Source organism: Taudactylus pleione, unplaced genomic scaffold (genome assembly GCF_031769625.1).
Source record: "Taudactylus pleione unplaced genomic scaffold, aTauple2 ptg000122l, whole genome shotgun sequence".
Lineage (NCBI taxonomy): Eukaryota > Metazoa > Chordata > Amphibia > Anura > Myobatrachidae > Taudactylus > Taudactylus pleione.
Window position 1 is genome coordinate 5,273,658 of NW_028284524.1, and position 20,598 is coordinate 5,294,255.

At 45.7% G+C, this 20,598-nt stretch overlaps 1 protein-coding gene across 3 annotated transcripts in view; it reads left to right on the plus strand.

The window, feature by feature from the left end:
• The first annotated feature begins 530 nt into the window (after window positions 1-530).
• The window catches only part of STK11IP (serine/threonine kinase 11 interacting protein), a 138,149-nt gene continuing 118,081 nt past the window's right edge, over window positions 531-20,598 (plus strand). For 2 of the 3 annotated variants that reach the window (XM_088472280.1, XM_088472282.1), the window contains exons 1-5: window positions 532-760; window positions 5,154-5,218; window positions 8,900-9,099; window positions 11,606-11,680; window positions 12,984-13,079. In XM_088472280.1, the coding sequence (XP_088328406.1) occupies window positions 5,158-5,218; window positions 8,900-9,099; window positions 11,606-11,680; window positions 12,984-13,079 (432 nt within the window). In that variant the 5' untranslated portion in view covers window positions 532-760; window positions 5,154-5,157. Of the gene's footprint in view, window positions 761-5,153; window positions 5,219-8,899; window positions 9,100-11,605; window positions 11,681-12,983; window positions 13,080-20,598 lie in introns of all 3 variants that reach the window. The other variant, XM_088472281.1, reaches the window with a different exon arrangement.

A 20,598-nucleotide genomic window follows, 5' to 3' on the forward strand; every position in this document is an offset into this window, starting at 1 on the left:
TGCTGGAGGCGCTGGTTTACGCTACTTACGTATCTTCACTAGTCAGTGAAGATACGTCAGTAGTGTAAAGATCAGCCAGTGTCCAATAACATTCCCTACCATCCAAGTGGGCATGGAGGGGGAATATATCCATGTGGCAAGCGAAGCGAGCCCGCAAGGGGGCGAATGGTATTTCCTCATGGTTACGCTACTTATGTATCTTCACTGACTAGTGAAGATAAGTAAGAAGCGTAACAAGCGCCTCTAGCAGGGGGCCGCAAAGATGAGGGAGTACCAAACACAGAAACAGTATAAACAAAACAAGGAGAAAGGAACTTACATTACAGATTACTGGGAAACTATGTTCAAAAGAGTAATGATATTAGGAAGATTACGGTTAAACAAATATTATGAATGTAAATGAAACCTCCAGCCCACACTTATCTAATAGACTATTACAATGAATACATACATATCTCCATATACAAAGTACCAATCAAGCTGTATCTGAGAGAATTAGGCCACTCTGTCTCCTCTCTGCTCTGCTCTCTATTGTGTCTGGGAGGAGGGTGTACTAGTGTTTGGCTTCACTCCCCTTCACTGCATCACAAACCCGGAAGCAGAGAGACTGTGTGACTGTGTGACTAGGTGCAAAGTCTGATGAATTTGGAACTGCGGTGTGCAGAGGAGCCGGGACTCGGAAAGGGGAAGGAACAGTAATTTGGAGAGAAGAAGCTACGGCAGGTGACCTGTGAGGGTACAAAACGTGTCTCCGGGCAAGGTAAGATGGGGGAGGGATATAATGTTTGTTTTCACTATGAGGTCAATGTGGCAGTCGAAAATGAAACTGTATGATGTGATGCATCACATAATTGTACATCTTTTGTTTGTAGCTGAATGGTTAACTGGATCCTGTTGATTTACAATATTAGTATTATACTAATATTATATTCCTGTTTATTGGAGTGGAAATAATGATCATGTTAATTTACATTACTGGGTTTAAAGGTACCATAGCAATAAATACTAATTGTTCTGCAGTTCCTGAGATATTGGTGTGGCTGGAGAAAAACACATCTTATTTGTTGCATAACCTGATGATAAATGGGAGTAATACATTACTGCTATCTCTAATTACTAGTAGTACTATTATTATGGGTAGCACTGGTAATATTAATATATATAGACCAGTGGTGTGTCACTATTATAGTACCGTTATGGTAGAAGTACAGTAGTCTGTTACTAGCACAGTATCACTGTTATTGGGTGCCTTGGTATGTTACTAGTAATATATCACTGTTTTGGAGAGCAGTAGTAGAGTAATTGCTCTATTGCTATTATGAGGAGCAGTATATCTCACTAGTACTGTATCATTGTAATGGAGAGCAGTATATCTCACTAGTACTGTATTATTTTAATAGGGAGCAGTAGAATGTCACTAATACTACATGGCTGTTATGGGGTGCAATAGTATGTCACTAGTACCGTATCACGGTTATAGGGAGCAGTGGAATGTCACTAGTACTGTATAACTGTTATGGAGAGCATAACTTATGGAATCGGTATGAAATAGCGGCTGACGGCAGTTCGATTCCCGGCAGCGTCAGTCCGACAGATGCAGAGATCCCGACAGCGTTGGAAATCCCGATTGTCCCTAGGTAAGTATAAACGAACCTAACCCCCCTAACCCTCCTTAGGGGTGCCTAACTCTAACCTCCCCTCCTGTGCATAACCCTAATCCCCCCTCTAAGTGCCTAAATCTAACCCCCCATTCCCCGCTGCCTGACCCTAACCTTCCCCGGGGGGGGGGGGGGGTGCCTAACCCTAACCTCCCCTTCCCCAAGCCTAACCCTCCCGGGGGGGTGCCTAACCCTAAGTCCCCCCCGGGTGCCCTAAACCTAACCCGCCCCCCCCGCGGCTGTCCGCTTGCGTCGCCCAACATCCCTTTGATCAGGATGCCGGGCGCCGGTCTCCCGGCGTCGGAAAAATGACAGGTGTCTAGATTTGGGTGCCTGTCATTTAATCCTCACCGGGATAAAGCAATCGGGAAGCCGGCTGTCGGGCTCACGTCAGCCGGTTTCCCGATTGAATACCTAATTTATGTAGCAGAAGTATGTCACTAGCACTACATTACTGTTATGGAGAGCAGTAGTATGTCACTAGCAGTGTTAGGTGACAGAGTGAAAAGTGATAAGGTGCCAGCCAATCAGCTCCTAACTGCCATTTCACAGGCTGTGTTTGAAAAATGACATCTGGGAGCTGATTGGCTGGCACCTTATCACTTTTCACTCTGTCTCCTAACACTGCTTAGTAAATAGACCTCTACGTCTCTTATGGGGAGCAGTAGGATGTCACTATTACTACATCACTGTTATGGGGAGCAGTAGGATGTCACTAGTAGGGTTGAGTATGACATGCCGGGAAGCAGTCTGACTAAATCCTGCCGCCGCAAGCCCGAACGCTGAAGATCCCGACTGGGGCTGGTAAGTACCCTAACCCTCCCCTCTCTCCCCCTAACTTAGTGGTGCCTAACACTAACCTCCCCCTGGGGATGCCTAAACCTAACTCCCCCACCATGCACCCTAAACCTAACCCTCCCGGGGTGGTGCCTAAACCTAACCCCCCCCCCTGCAACCTAAACCTAACCCTCCTGGGGTGGTGCCTAGACCTAAGTCCTGTGGGGGTCCCTAACCCCCCCCACGGCTAAGTGCTAACACTGCCTGGCTTATCTTCGTTCGGGAAGCCGTCTGTCTAGATTCCGGCGTTGGGATATAGACGGGTGTCGGGATTTCGACGCTTGTTTTTAGTCCCGTGTGGGTATTTAGACGCCGGGATTTAGTCAGACGGCTTCCCGGATGTCTGCATTTTGACTGTATCCCCACTAGTACTACATCACTGTTATGGGGAGCAGTAGGATGTCACTAGTACTACATCACTGTTATGGGGAGCAGTAGGATGTCATTAGTACTACATCACTGTTATGGGGAGCAGTAGGATGTCACTAGTACTACATCACTGTTATGGGGAGCAGTAGGATGTCACTAGTACTACATCACTGTTATGGGGAGCAGTAGGATGTCACTAGTACTACATCACTGTTATGGGGAGCAGTAGGATGTCACTAGTAGTACATCACTGTTATGGAGAGCAATAGGATTTCACTAGTACTTCATCTCTGTTATGGGGAGCAGTAGGATAGGATGTCACTAGTACTAGATCACTGTTACGGGGAGCAGTAGGATGTCACTAGTACTAGATCACTGTTACGGGGAGCAGTAGGATGTCACTAGTACTACATCACTGTTACGGGGAGCAGTAGGATGTCACTAGTACTACATCACTGTTATAGGGGCCAGTAGTATGTCACTAGTACTACATCACTGTTATGGGGAGCAGTAGGATAGGATGTCACTAGTACTACATCACTGTTACGGGGAGCAGTAGGATGTCACTAGCACTGCATCACTGTTATGGGGAGCAGTAGGATGTCACTATTACTACATCACTGTTATAGGGGCCAGTAGTATGTTACTAGTACTACATCACTGTTATGGGGAGCAGTAGGATGTCACTATTACTACATCACTGTTATGGGGAGCAATAGGATTTCACTAGTACTTCATCTCTGTTATGGGGAGCAGTAGGATAGGATGTCACTAGTACTACATCACTGTTACGGGGAGCAGTAGGATGTCACTAGTACTACATCACTGTTATAGGGGCCAGTAGTATGTTACTAGTACTACATCACTGTTATGGGGAGCAGTAGTATGTCACTAGTACTACATCACTGTTACGGGGAGCAGTAGGATGTCACTAGTACTACATAACTGTTATAGGGGCCAGTAGTATGTTACTAATACTACATCACTGTTATGGGGAGCAGTAGGATGTCACTAGCACTGCATCACTGTTATGGGGAGCAGTAGTATGTCACTAGTACTACATCACTGTTACAGGGAGCAGTAGGATATCACTAGTACTACATCACTGTTACGGGGAGCAGTAGGATGTCACTAGCACTGCATCACTGTTATGGAGAGCAGTAGGATGTCACTAGCACTGCATCACTGTTATGGGGAGCAGTAGGATAGGATGTCACTAGTACTACATCACTGTTACGGGGAGCAGTAGGATGTCACTAGCACTGCATCACTGTTATGGGGAGCAGTAGGATGTCACTAGTACTACATCACTGTTATGGGGAGCAGTAGTATGTTACTGCTGTGAGTTGTATTGGTCACACATACCTGAGGACATGAATACATAGTCCTTGGACACCTACATGTCCTCCTGACTACCAGCATGTTCGATGACTTCTCTTTGACAATGAGTGTTTCCACTCAGTGTCCAAGCCCTGGGTGCCAACATAATTTTCATAGTTTTGGTTCATAGAGCAGTTCTTAATGGTTCTATCCTAGTGCTTTTAGATGTGATGGTTATTTAACTGGTCCGAAGAACCAAAACGAACAGTTCTTTGTGCCTCACATTGAATCTAATATAAAATAAGTGTATCTTGTTACGGTTCTTCAAGATCTCGGTGATTAAAGCCTTATTGAAAGGGGAATAACAGGGATTTTTGATCAACAACATTACAATCCTTTCTCAGAGTTCATACCATCACCTTTTATTCCTCTTGTGTTCATTAGGCCAAGACAATCCTTTGTGCAATATAATCCTCTGTTTTAATATAAATTAGGAATGGGGGGGGGGGGGGGGGGCAGATGTTAGGGGATGTGGGTTATGTTCTCAGTCCATCTCCTGCTGGATTAGGATGACAATACAGTGTCTCTATACCATGACAGGGATTGTAAGGGATAGGATTGCCTGACAGCAGGTGAGAAAGTGAAAATAAACAGATCCAGCTTGGGGAAGAGATTAGACCGATACCAGTGATGGAGACTGAGCGAATAAAGGAGAAAATGACACAGATAATGTAAAATTCAGTTAATGGTACTGCATTTCATTTACCTATATATTACTACATATTAATTCCCATGTTTTTGGAATGGAAAGCTCAAGCACATATGGATGTGATATTTGGGTGTCGTCCATCTAATGATTTTAACATAAAGTTTTAAAACAAATCAGTTTTGGGTGGTTTTATGAAATATATATACATGTATGCTCCAAATGATTGTTCTGTGACCCTTATTTTGTTTTACTGGGTATAGGTAAATGAGGACCGAAGCTCCAGACTCGCTGGTCCAGACCCTTGCTCAGCTCTTGCGAGACTATGGTAAGTATCCATTCTCCATTGTGTGCATGGAGTCTAGTTCTATATTGGCACTTGATATGGATGCGTCTTTGTCCTTCACAGTTCAGTTCTCCATGCTACTGTTCACCTGTTTCCCTTAGTGAACAGTAGCGTGTACATCATGCCTTCTGAAAATTGGTCCACACTTCCCTAATATATGCCGTGGGTGGGAACCTGCCATTGATGGCACATTGAGCTGCATCCCACATGTGTTCTTATGGGTTAAAGTCTGGCAAAAGAGGGAGCCAACTCATGATACCAGACTTGGAGGAATGCTCCTCCAGTGATGTCACAGATGTATCAGGGGTCCTAATGCATGACAACTGAAAACACCCCACCATAACAGAGCCACCGTCGCCCTGAAATGTCCCTTGTTGGTATGCGGGGCCCATTGCCTAGGGAGGTTTTTTTCACATGTGTAATTGTCGATCTGCATGACACAGTTGGAACCTTGAGTTGTCGGACCAGGCTACTTTTTTCCAGTCATCTTGCATCCAGTGGCATTGTTCACAAGTGTCCGGGCTATCACGAACTGGAACAAGGAATTCCTCTGTGGAGGACAGGTAGCCGGGGGGTTAGGATGACTAGGAGACCGCAAGAGGAGTGACACTACTAGTGTCCTCAATAAAGGCAAACCCAGGTGTTGGCTAGACATAACCAGAAGCGTGGAATCTAACACACTCTGTGGTCTTCACCAGTGATCCCTCTTATTGGGATTTGCGTTTCGGCTCACTGAGTGAGCAGGTCGCGGCCCTCTGGTTAGACACCTTGGAGTGACGAGAAGAGTAGTGAATGACATTAATACAATGAATGGAATGATGCACTGGTATGCTCTATGAAAAGTTGCAGGATTCAGAGGCAGGATACACCAGGAAGTGACACAGGAGATACAGGCACAGACTAGTTAGGAGTGACGAGGAATAATGGAAGGTTAGGTACTGGATGCTTTGGGTAACTCGGAAGAACTGGATGCAGGGTAGTGTAAAGGAGGCTCAGTAAACCAGACACAGAGAGACACTGGGTGTACAGTGAACCCAGATGCAGGGTAGTGTAAAGACACTCTGTAGATCCAGTCGCGGAATGGAGATGACTGTGCAGGTAATTCAGTTGCAGGTTAGTGCATAGGCACTCTGTAGATGCAGTCACGGAATACAAGTAACTGTGCAGGGAACTCAGATGCCGGTTAGTGAACTTGATACACAGTAGCTCAGTGGTGTCAAACTCAGGCCCTTCAGCTTTTGTGGGACCACATATCCCAGCATGCCCTTATAGCAAAACTGTGGCAGTACATGCTGGGATGTGTAGTTCCACTGCAGCTGGAGGGCCCGAGTTTGACACCTCTGCTGTAGTTCCAGTCACGGAGTACAAGTAACTGCAGAGAACTCCGATGCATGTTAGTGAACTTGATACACTGTAGATCCAGTCACGGAATACAAATAATCGTTAGGGAACTCAGATGCAGGTTAGTGAACTTGATTTACTCTAGATCCAGTCACGGAATACAAGTAACTGTGCAGGGAACTCAGACGCGGGAAAGCTACTGAAACTAGTGCTTGAGAATGGTACAGGAGGAGACACAGGAAACTGGTAAATGAGCCAGAACTGGGTAAACACAAGGGGAATAACTGAAGCGAAACCTAATGTTAAACGAAAGTGAGTCACTAGGTATCCAAATGCGAATATGCTCAGGATTGCACAAGCGATGGAGATGTGAGCTGGCTCCAAAAGTACTAAAGAGCCAGACGCAGCCTAGCTGTGGGATACGCTATGAGAGTAACCTAGAACCTGGAACAAATACTGGCATCATAGTCACTGGGAAAGTGAAGTTGAACAGCAACTTCCTATTCCTGGAGTCAGACTAAATACCCTTAGGTAATTGATCAGAGAATCAGCTGAGTGACCGCAGGACTACCATTGGCAGAGACTAGTTAGGTGATATGGACCAACATGGCTACACCTATGCCCGCCACCACGGGAACCAGGACTCACGCACGGAAGCCCTAGCAGACCCCGGGGCGCGGAGGTGAGTAGCAGCCGATCCCAGGCCGCATCCTGACACAGGCGATGTGCAGAGCCTTGTGCCATGGGTTCAGCCATGGGACCCAAGTTGGCAGTCGTCTCCTGTACCCCATAAAAGAAAAGGAGCTTTGCACTGTTGGAACGCTGAGGTTACTTGTGGACCCAGCACCATATTTTGCTGTTATCTGCGGCAATGACGCACGCTGGTTGGATGTTCACGATTGTCCAGAGTTTTTTGCTGGCCACAGCAGTGTCCCTGATGTTGAATAGTCATGGTACAGTTTTGAAATTTTTCACGGTAAAATCCAAATTTGTTTGTTTTGAAGATGGAGTGGCCCATCTACCTGGCACTTAGTATCAAGCCTCATTCAAAGTAGCTTAAATCGTGATACGCTACTATCGTCACTGCAAGTTATGTGACAATGGATTGCAGAGATAGCTGCCTAGATATAGTACTTCATTTGCGGAAGATAACATTTAATGTAGTTGTGTGGTGGTATATACTAGGAATTGAAGCGCTGTCTGTTTTTCTGGCACATAAGTGTATAAGCTCATATGGGCAGGGCCCTCCACTCTTATGTTCTTCCTTAGCACTATCCTTGTCACCAGTGCTCCTCTGTGTTCCCTTCAGTGACCTGCACTGTCTGTTCAACCATAATGTTGAGTATTGAATCAACCGGCCACTGTAAACACTTGCTACAGAGGTTTCCTCAATATGCCAGGTGGCGCAAGACTCCTGGTGCGAGTGATCTGCCAGGTTCCAAGAGACTCAACTTGTACCGAGCGTCTTTTTCACCCAAAAACGTTTCTTATTTGGAATCAGACGCGACAAACCTGCTTTACCAGGCTGCACTGATTCATTTGATATGTGACACCTGTATATCTGTTTGCGACTGAACCTACAAGTGAAGTACAAAGAAACTTGGCGCGGAAAAATGCAGCGACGGCTGCATCGTACTATTTCGTATACAGATTCAGGCTCAGACGCACACAGATATACAAATGTCATATAGATTCAAATTAATCAGTGCAGTCTCGTGAACGGGTTTGTAGCATCCAGTTGCAACTAAGACGCATTTTTCAGGCTAAACAGACCCGCAAAAGATGCTTGGTGTAAACCAAGTCATGAGCTGGAGCACAGAGAAGGACTGCTTGGCGCAACTTCTGTAATAGAGTATGAGGACACGTCTCTAGCTTCAGTGAGTTGACTTACCCCTCCCCTCTTATCTATCCTACAGTCTATGGTGTGATATTTGGTGATTTGCTTTGATCTGCCATTGTATATTGTTTTTATGCTTTGATACCCTGTTTTCTATGTTTACTTTGTACGGTGTTGCATACACTTTGTGGCGCATTATAAATAGAAATTAATAATAATTATAATTTTGCCAAGTCAACATCAGTTATGGCTTTGCACTCCTGAGTTTTTCTATTCATTTTCTCCATTCCATTGCGAACTGTGAAATAGTTTCTATCTCCATGTTGCTCTGTGACATTTGGGCAGATAAGGGCATCTGTGCTCTTGTCGTCATCCTACCATGTTTTAGAGAACAATTTTTTGTAAATGTGTTGCTTTCAGAAGTATGGACATGTTGTCACCATATGTAGTTGTACATGAGATAACATCAGTCGTTTCTGTGGCAGGGGACACTGTGTTGGATGGTAGCCGTGTCCTGTCTCTTCTCACCCCATGTCTGCAAGTCGTCACCCGGCTGTTTGAACAGCTGTTTCCTCGCGGACCAGGAACGGGCTTCCAGGCTCTACCAGCTCACCCATCCGACAATGTACCCATCCTACGGACTCAGTTCCTGCTCGATATGTTACAGAAAACTCCTTCTCTAAAGGTTCTTACTCTCATTGTTTACTTATGTGAATAGTTAAATGTTTAGTTAATGCTTTTCAGTATGGCGTGTAAATAGCAACAGAGGGCATGATTCAGAGATATACGCTCTTCCTATATTTACGAGGTTGAGCGATTATTGATAGACTGCACGCGCCAAGGTATCTTTGCGATCCAGGCATGTCCCAGCAGTTTTCGGGTCATGTCATAGCCTGCGTCTGTGATCCCGTACGCAGATAAAGTGGTTCCGGCATCTCAGTTCAGGCGGCCATTCTGCATGATCTGTGAAGCCGCCGGCAAGCATCTCACTACATTTCCAGCCGGATACAGCATTAGATTTTGGCACAGCAGCTGCATGGTGATCGCAGCTGTTAATGCATTAGCATACATCTCTGAATCGGGCCCTGCATGCAGGTCTGACGGGCAACATCGTTAGCGTGGGCTGCAGCGAGGCTCCCAACACCGGCAAGCATATATGCACTTGCCGATGCCGGGACCCCCGCTGGTCTCTTCGCTAACGAGATCGTGCTGGGTACACATCGTTAAATGTGTGCTCAGTGTCTTTGACACATTTTTTTTGCATCACCCGAAAAATTGGTTGATTTGCTTCCAATCAGTGAGCACGTGTGACTCGCGCACATCAGCCTGCAGCCTGTTACATGACTTAGTCACAAGGGGAATGGAATGCTTATGAGTGATTGAAGGAAGAACAAATAGCTATGATTTATGGCCCCTATATGATCTGTCTGACTTGCTATGGTATATCTGAAGCTGGGTACACACTGCTAGATATATAGCCTGTTCTATTGAACCAGCGATATATCTATAGTGCATCGCCGGATGTGTACAGCGGATATGTCTGTGAACGATATCGTTCACAGACATATCCGTTCTGCTGTGCAGCACAGCAGATGGCCCATATATCTGTAAGATATTTCGGTCATCTGCTGGTGCGCACAGGTGAACCGATAAAATCGCCCGCACACATGCTGCGGGGACCTGGCAGTGATTTACAGCTCCACTGGGCGGACAATTTAAATTCACGCCCATTTGAGCTGTCAAGCCGGCACTTCGGCCAGACAAATTAGTAAGTGTGTATACAGTTGCCAATCGTCAGGTCGACCTATTGTGTACCCAGCTTGACTTGCTATGGTATGTCCTCCCGAGTGACTATGCTTATATAACCGTATTGCTGTAATAAATGATTGATTACTATGTTATCACAAGTAATATGTCACAGGCACTTGGCAGAATTAGAGTTTGTCTCCCTAAAACCTGTAGAATGTATACTCTGCCTTACTAGGTCTGATGCAGAGCTGAATGTAAATTAGCTGTAGATGCTTCTGTACTAAGTGCACCAAAATAAATGTGTATATTAACCCATATGCAGATTTGTTTGCCTCCTAGTCATACACTATATACCCAGAGTACAACTAACTATTTTTTTGATGTGCAGTATCATTCAACATAAGTAGAAAATAGATAATAAATACACATGGACCTTACCTTAAATACAGGATTTCAGAATATTTTGCACACCACTTGAAATATGCAACTCATGTTCGGGAGGGGGCATGGTGGTAGCATAGGTGGGCGGTGCAATTGCATCATCGTGGCCCTGCCCCCCCGCTATACAGTGCTGAGATCATAGCAAATCGCATCATCGCCCCGCTTTTCTGAACCTCCCCCCAGGGCCACCCTCTTTTGCTCGGTATGTGGGCAGCTGCTGAGAAGTGCGGACGGCTGCAGGGGGGCAGGCCCGTAGGCGTGCGGTGCCGGAAAACTTGCCCATTCTTCAGGGGGCTGGCAGCGCAACTCAATTTTCAGGAGCCTGCCTTCCCACTGTTATGAGCGAGTAGCCAAGCATGGTCTAGATCCAAGCAACAATAAAGTTAACCAAAAGAGAGATCAGAGTTTTTTCTTCAGTATGAATGCTAAGTGTTTTAACACCACAATAAAAATAAAAAATATTTGTACCTGCAAATTCTGTGGAATGATTATTTAGCAGAATTACATGTATGAGATGCAAAATATAAACTCATAACATAAAACTTGGGATAAAGGGGCACATCTACTAGGCGACTAGTGAAGGACTCAATGATAATGATATTGTTCAGTCGTTCATTAAACTGTGCAGTGCCTACAATGAACGATATATCGTCCAGTGTAGGCACTCTCCCTCATCCCTGAACTTGGTCAATTTGTCATTATCGGCAAATTGACCAGCAGGAGCGTCGACGGTCGTTTCCGACATTTTAGTGCCCGATTCATGCATGATTAATGGACGGCGTTGTCGTTCAGTCGTCCATTAATATCTGCTAGTGGATGTACGCCTTAAGAAACCCGATGGAACGCTGCAATTCATAGCATTTATTTTTGGAAAATCCTGTCGGGCCTGCAGCTGTAGTTCCAATAGACCCCTTGTTAAGTTGACTGTGCTACTTGTAGGTTCTCTTATGTTTTACCAATTTTTGATTTGTTCTTTTTTTTTCTCCTCCCCTCATTTCCAGCTTATTCATCCGCCTGAATGTCCACGTCAGTTTGATGTGAATATTTTTCCCTTTAAGTCTCTAAGATCTTTGGAGGTGAGCATGCTCTTTAAATATCTATACACAAGCTGTTGTTATTATTGCTGTAAGCTTTTTTTCTGCAGTGTCAGCAATACCACCTATCATACAATAGATGGCAGTATGTGATTTCCTTTCCATGTCTTATAGGCTTCTGCAGTATATCAGAACTTACTCACTTGTGGCTTTTGTTGCATACATCCTACTATTTGAAAGGTTACTTCAACTTCTTAAACTAGACTCAATATAGAACATTAATGTACAGGTTGAGTCTCCCATATCCAAATATTCCGAAATACGGAATATTCTGAAATACGGAATTTTTTGGCATGACTTAGATAATGAAACCTTTGATTTTTGATGGTTCAATGTACACAAACTTTGTCTATGGTACAAATTATTAAAAATATTGTATAAAATTACCTTCAGGCTGTGTGTATAAGATGTATATGAAACATAAATGAATTTAATTTCTGTACACAAACTTTGTTTGAGCCACAAAATTATTGAATTATTGCAGGCTGTGTATATAACACATAAATGGATTCTGTGTGTATATTTGGGTCCTATTCCCAAGATATTTCATTATGGTATGCAATTATTCCAAAATACGGAATATTCCGTTATCCAAAATACCCCTGGTCCTAAGCATTTTGGATATGGGAGACTCAACCTGTAATAATAAAGGATGAAACGTCTACATGACAAACATGAAGTGACAGTAACTTGTGTTTAGAGACTGTCTGACAATGTGATGTGACTAAGGGCCTAATTCAGTAATGAACGCAGTTGCGTATATGCACGCAATTGGTCGATTAATTCGCACTGCGTATGCTTCGCAGTGCGGGAGCCAGACGCTGCGATCACAAATGTGTACACAGAAGCTACGCAGATGAACAACAGAGTGATTGAAAGGAAGTGGCGTTTGTGGGTGGTGATGTGGAGGGGATGGAGACGGCCGTGCGAACGCTGGCATGCCAGTGCGTTTCAGCGCCGTTCCATGGGTGAGCAGAAATTATCCACTACGATACCAGTCGCCTTCTGATTACACATAGCGTGCGCAGAAGTTATCAATTACTGAGTGACGTCTGGGCTTCCTTAACTGTGCCTCTGGGTTCGATTTTACCGATTTGTTTCTCTATGTTGGCCAAGTGTACGGATGTGAGTAAGAGGAAGTGGGCTTCCTTATGTCAGGCTGCGTTCGCAATGCGAATATTTAAATATCACTGCTGAAATTAGCATTGTAGTTGCATGCGTATAAGCTGTATATTGATCCATGCTGAATCAGGCCCTAAGTGCTGACTGTAACTTCCTCCTGCAGTTACGTTGTCTCCCCCCACACTGCCTGCGGGGCCTGCGGTGCGTGTATTCACAGCTGGAGGTCCTCATCTGCTCCCGATGTGTTACCAGCTTAGAGGTGAGTTCTAGGACTGGTCCAAAAAAATAATCTATGTCTGTTATGTTGGTGGGAACTTATTTCATTTTGTCATCCACTTCGGGTCACACTGCTAACTTTGGGTATAGAGGGCAGTAGACGCTCAATGCTATAACTGCAAACTTGTACTTTAGCTCCTCCACTCTATGGTCCTCATTCAGACCCGGTCGCAAGCGCTGAGCGCTCGCAACCGGGTCGATGTTTATGCCCTGTACACGCTTAGCGGCCGCACTGCGCGTGCTCAAGCCCCCGAGCGAGAGAGAATTTCTCTCGCTCCGGAGCTCACTACAAAAGGGGCAGCTGGTGATGTTGATTGACAGCTCAAGCCGTTTTGTAGGTGTGGCGGGGGGGGTGTTTTCACAAATGGAGGCGTTCCTTGAGGAACGCCTGCCGTTTTGTGGGCGGCCGCACTGACACCAGCAGTGATGTCAGTGGGGAGCTTCCTGCTCGATCAGCAGGAAGCTCCCTGGGTCTTGCGGTTGCCGAGACCCAACTTTAGGGTCTCGTCGCAAGCCCTGATGGTCGCGATGGTCTTGAGCATCGCGACCATCAACCTGGTCGCTTGCTAAAGCTGTGGGTGGTAACCCACAGCTTAGCTAGCGACCAGGAGGCCGCACTTAAAAAAACAAGTGGTCGCCTTCATTCAGAGCGAGCGCTCGCTTCTTGCGACTGCCTCATTTTTTATCTCTGCTACTTTATACAACAATTTTTGCAACACACAGGTAATTTCAGTTTATATATTTAAATGTAGTTCTATTAGCGCTGGATGATTGTTTTTAGTTTGGTATAGCCTCTGAATGAGGGCCTATATCCCTCCATCAGTGCCAGATAAAGGTCCACAAGGGCCCGGAGCTGACATTTATGAAGGGCCTATTGTGTGCCGCCGCAGGGGGTGGGAACAGCGGCATGAGGAAGTGACTAGTGATGTGGAAGGTGTGCCTAGTGTTGTTGGGGGTGTGGTGTGCACAGGGGATATATTAATAGTGTAATGTGAGAGAGTCCTTGAAGAAAGAGAAATGCCCCTTGTTAACGTGACCATAATATGACAAAAAAGAAAAATGCCACTTAGTGATGATGTAAATGTTAAACCCCTTCAATAAAGAGCATAGGGGTCACTTAGTGATGTCATGAATGTGAAATATCTTTATATATAAAAAAAAAGAGAGCCCTTACCTTGTTATTAGCTATACTAAGACATTATTAGATCTACAAACCGTAGTGAGAACTAAAGAAAAAAAATTAAGGTCCTGGCAACAGCATAGACAACACTCTGGAATAGTTGCAATAACAAGGTACAAGTATTTAATGTGCAAGTCGGTCAGACGCAAATGGTCCTTTCTCAAGCTGTTCCTTGAAAAACAATCACACACTGGACATGCAAAGACCAGATGTGACATAGCGGAGCTCGCTCTTGGAGACTCTACATACCCGCTGATTTATTAATATAGGTACCAAATGATTGCCCAATTCATATATGAGGTGCTACTGTTCAAGATGCAGGTATGACCCCTATAGAGCTTACAAAAGCAACATCTCTCAATCCATGAATATTTACAAAGCGGATGTGCTGTAATACAGAATATACTCCATCCCCTGATGGTAATGTCAATCACGTGATGCGGTGGATATGTTACAATTACTATTACTAAATAAACTCTATCAAAAGATTCCCCATGGGATAATACTACTACTCGATAACCTCAAAGTGAAACAATGGATATTACCTACAGTAATTTAAAACCACTCTATGTAATTCTAATATACAGTATTTCCTTAAAAATTAAGTATCCGATGTCTAGGATTTCAAACACCAGTTAATATATAATTAAAAACTAATGTAAATTAATTATAAAATAATGTTAAAAAGGAAGTAATTATGGATCAGTTGCTGCTAATATAAGTGTAAATGTACAATATATGAAAAATGTGGCTTAAATCCCCAAATAGACATACATAACGACAATTCCGTACATCAGATGAACATAATAATAAATATTTATATAATATTTAATAATGACATATATTACATGTAAAATATAAAATAAATGTGAATAGAAAAATGAAAAAAATGTATATAAAAAATATATATTTATTTGGTATAGAGAGCTCAGCAGCAATGTTTCTGAGTTACCATACATGGAAATTTGGAAAAGGAGTGTGGCAACTCAAAAGTGGAGGTGCCAGCTCGAGACACTATGCAACAAGGCCAGCCTCAGATGTGAAAGCACCCTGTGTGAGAATTTCTGTAGCACCCCCTTCCTCTCAAACTACTTTTAAATAATACTTTTAAACAGAGAAAATATGTTCAAGTTTTTAATTAAAAAGATTTTACAAAAGAGGAAAATATTACACAGGCCCTCAGGAATTGCCTGCCCCATATGCCTCCACAGTCATGCCCCATTATCCACAGTAGTACTATATACATACCATACCACAGTAATGTCCCATATGCACCCATCCAAACTACTGCCCCATATGCACCCATCCAAACTACTGCCCCATATGCTCCCACCACAGTACTGCCCCATATGCTCCCACCACAGTACTGCCCCATATGCTCCCACCACAGTACTGCCCCACATGCAAACACACCAGTATGGCCCCATATGCCCCACTGATGCATGAAATTGTCTGTGTGGTTGTTACCAGGAGGGTGACAAGGGGACTCTGCAATGACTGCAAACTAGATGGAACACTTCAGATACAGTGTCTCTTACGTTCTGTCATCTACCTGCAGTATGAGATCGGTCATTGGTGGCTCCGTGAGCAGGTGTAGAGGCTCAATCACCAGTAGCATGTAGACACTTTAGCCACCCTCTGCTTTTAGTGTCCCCTTTATCTGCCGAGTGCAGTTTGTGTTCCAAACACTTAGACTTCTGGGTAGTATTGGTTGTGCTTGCTGGGTTTGTGCAGCTGTGCTAGCTTCAGTATAAAAAAACAGCACTGGCCGTCCGGAGCCTAGGCGGACGCGGGCCAGTCCATGAGAAATATTGGACCCACGATGCGACCCTGTGTTTCAGCTTGCGCTACAGGGAGGGCTAGTGAAGCCTTCCACTTCGCCGCGGCCTTGTGTGAGACTGGGTCCAGCATTTGAACTACGGGTAGGCGGTGCGGTCAGTGGGGTAGGGGGCCGCCGGTGTTTGACTGGGCGGGCGCTGGTTAGGTTATGCTGACATAGACTGCTGCTGCTGCTGTAGCAGGGAACAAAAATTCTTGTCTACAGCAGGACAGCAGATGCTGTGGGCCTATTTTGATTGGGGGCCTGGAGCTGCAGCTCCATCCACCACATTGTTAATCCGGCCCTGCCCTCCATGAATAAATGGTGAGTTATTTTCAGTGCCCATTGAGGTAGGGCACATATTTTTTTTCTTTGTTGATTATATTTTCATTTTGTGCAGCTTCATGGAGAGCAGATATAAGTGCCATTGCAGCACTTCTATATTGGAATTGCCTCCATAGATATCGTTCCCATGTCCACCAAATCGATTCAGATAAATGGATTTAACAATAAGTACAAAAATATTCTAATGTTTAAGGTTTTTCCTTAACATTTATTATAAATGGATATTCAGGCATGGAGCCTATAGTCCTGAATTATGGGATTGTTCTAGATAAGGGGTTTTATGTATATCTTAAAAAAAAATGCTATATTACATTTAAAAGTTACAGCTGTCTTTCACTAAAACTAACTTAATTTACAACCTAGAACATAATGCACTCTGCAAACATAGCACACTAACACCTCACATACAGTACCTGGCACTCCCTAATATGTGAGACACCGTGAGGCGCACACAAACACTTGCACTGCTTCCATAATATTTCTGCACCCACAGGGTATCGTGTTATTGTGGAGCAAACTGGGCAGTAAATCTTATCCAATTTCTTGGCTCACAGCAGCTACCAGCATATGTTTGAAGAGATGACTGATATGGTCATTCTGAGTTTAACCAATGGGGACACTGGAGGTGCTTACGCTGGGGTATAGAGGCGTGGAAAGCTGGAGCTGGCACTTCAAAATTTAGAAGTGTGAAGCTCCTCCCCCTCTATGCCCCACCAGCCCTCAGTTTAGAAAATGAAGACCGAGAGGAGGTGGAGAACAAGCGGAGTGAAAAGGAAAGAAGAAGAACACACAATAACTGAATCATACAACATACAGAACAAAACAGAATAGGCAGGCATAGAGCGCAGAGGTGGGCGTCCAGTGTCCCCTGTGGAATCAGAGAAAAGGATTTACCGGTGGGCACCAAAATCCCATTTTCTCTTTCATCCACTAGGGGACACTGGAGGTGCTTACGCTGGGGACGTCCCAAAGTCATCCCCACGGGCGGGAGTGCTCTGTGGCGCCTGTAGAACAAGGCGGCCAAAACGGGACGCCGAAGAGGCAAACGTATCAAATTTGTAAAATTTGACAAACGTGTGAACTGAAGACCAAGTGGCCGCCCGGCACAATTGTGACGTAAATGCTCCTCTACCGGCCGCCCATGATGCACCCACAGAACGTGTGGAATGAGCCGAAATTGACGAAGGAGGCCAACAGTTAGCACTAACATAAGCTTGATAAATAGTCAGCCGGATCCAACATGCTAAAGTCTGCTTAGACGCTGGCCAACCCCTCTGAACCGCATCATACAGGACAAAAAGCGACTCAGACTTACGAAGGGAAGCAGTCCTGTCATCATAGATGCGGAGAGCCCTAACTACATCCAAGGTAGAAGAACCAGAGTCCTCCACCAACGATGGTACCACAATAGGCTGTTAGATATGGAAAGCCGACACGACCTTAGGAAGGAAAGCGGCTATCGTCCGGAGTTCCGCTCTATCCGCATGAAACACTAGGGAAGGAGGTTTATAGGAAAGAGCCCCCAATTCCGAAACCCTACGAGCCGTAGCGAGAGCCAGGAGGATGACCGTCTTCCAAGATAGGTACTTAAGATCAACCTCCTCCAAAGGTTCAAACATGGCTGACTGAAGGAACAGAAGAACTAGATTAAGATCCCAAGGATCAATTGGATGTACAAAAGGCGGTTGCACGTGCAAGACCCCTTGAAGAAACGTCTGCACCTCAGGAATGAGGGCCAATTTCCTTTGAAAGAAAATGGAAAGGGCAGAAAACCTGCACCTTTTAAGGTTCCCAGACGAAGGCCAGAATCCAGACCCGTCTGAAGGAAAAACCGAAACCGGGACAAACGAAAAGTCCTAGACGGAAAACCCCGACCGGAACACCACGAGATATAAACACGCCAGATGCGATGATAATGCGCAGCTGAAACTGGCTTCCTGGCGCGTAGCATGGTGGGAATAACCGCGTCTGGGATACCCCTACGTCTTAGGATATCGGTTTCAAGAGCCACCCCGTTAAACGTAGCTGCGCTAAGTTGGGCTGTATGAAAGGGCCCTGCTGTAGAAGATCCAGGCGCAGAGGAAGGGGCCACGGATCGTCTGAAAATAGGGACCGAAGGTCCGAGAACCAACTTCTCCGAGGCCAGTTCGGGGCCACGAGAATTACCGAGGCTGACTCCTGTTTTATTCTTTTTAGAAGACGAGGAAGAAGTGGATTCGGAGGGAAAAGGTAAACGAAGTCGCAGGTCCACGGACTTGTCAGAGCGTCTACTGCTTCCGCCTGCGGATCTCGAGTTCTTGACTCGAATACTGGAAGCGGACGATTCAATGGTGACGCAATGAGATCCACCTGAGGACATCCCCATCGACGTATCAGCGCGTTGAACACGTCTGGATGAAGCTTCCATTCCCCGGGATGGACATCCTGTCGATTTAGGTAATCTGCTTCCCAGTTGTCCACACCCGGAATGAATACCGCTGACAGGATTATCGACTGATTCTCGGCCCATCGGAGGATCCGAGTTACCTCTCGCATAGCCATGCGACTCCGAGTCCCTCCTTGGCGGTTGATGTAAGCGACAGCCGTCGCGTTGTCGGACTGAACTCTTACCGGACGAGCCTTTAGCAACTCTGTTGCCTCTAACAGAGCATTGTAAATCGCTCTGAGTTCCAACACATTTATGGGCCACTTCTGTTCTAGAGGGGACCATCGACCCTGAAAGTGATAATCAAGGACTACTGCGCCCCATCCTCGAAGGCTGGCATCCGTGGTTATGATGATCCAGTCCCACATTCCGAACCGTTTTCCCGCTAACAGATTGCTGGATTGTGTCCACCAAAGAAGGGCTACTTTGGTAACTGGGCTCAGACGGATCTGTCGATGTAGAAACAGATGAGACCCTGACCCCTGTGCTAACAGGTCCAGCTGAAACACCCTGGAGTGGAACCGGCCGAACTGTAGTGCCTCGAAAGCAGCTACCGTTTTCCCCAAGAGACGCAGACAAAGAAGCATTGACATAGTCTTTGTTTTGAGGACCAGCTGAACTAACAGTCGGATATCCTTGGCCTTGTCTGTTGGAAGAAAAATCCTCTGAGATTTCGTATCCAATATCATGCCCAGAAATAAAAGTTTCTGGGACGGACTGAGATTCGACTTCTTGAAGTTAATTATCCAACCATGTTGGATTAGAATGTGATATGTCAGTAAGGCATGATCTGATAGAAGAGGCACCGATGGAGCCTTGAGTAACAGATCGTCCAAATAAGGTATTATGGCCCTGATTCAGAGCCGGACGCTCTGACCAGAGCGCTCGCTCTGAATCAGGGCCCACCTCCATAATTATGGAGCGTCCTCCTGGACGCTCGTATAGCTGTGGGTCACCACCCACAGCATATACGAGCGTGCAGGTTGATGGTAGCGATGGTCTTGACCATCGCGACCATCGCCACTGTGAGCCGAAGCCTGCGGTTGAGTTTCTCAACCGCAAGGCCCGGAGTGATTTTGGCTCTATCAGAGCCAAAATCACTCCCACTGACATCACTAGTGATGTCAGTGGGGCCGGCTTCTGACTGTAGGCGTTCCCTTGGGAACGCCCCCGTCTGGGAGGCATGCCCCCGGCACGCCCACCAAAGGGGGCGTGCTGTCAATCAACATCGACAGCACGCCCCCTTTGATCAGACACAACGAGCGAAGGAAAGTCCTTCGCTCGTCGCGTCTCGCACATGCGCACGACGGAGCTCCCTCCGTCGTGCGCATGCGCAGTGCACACCATCAACCCACTTGCGAGCGGACAGCCGCTCGCGAGTGGGTCTGAATCAGGCCCTATGTTCACTCCTGATGACCGAAGGAGAGCGATCATGACTGACATGAGTTTGGTGAAGATGCGGGGAGCCGAGGATAACCCGAACGGCAATGCCCGAAATTGATAATGATCCTTCAAAATGGCGAAACGCAGAAAAGCCTGGTGTGGTTCCCAAATGGGAACATGGAGATATGCGTCCTTGATATCCAGGACGGTTCCCCTGGTTCCAAGCTCGCTAATACTGACTTTAGAGACTCCATCTTGAAACGATACATCTTCAGATACCGGTTCAAGGACTCTAGGTTTAAGATGGGCCTGACCGAGCCATCCGGCTTGGGTACTACAAACAGGTTTGA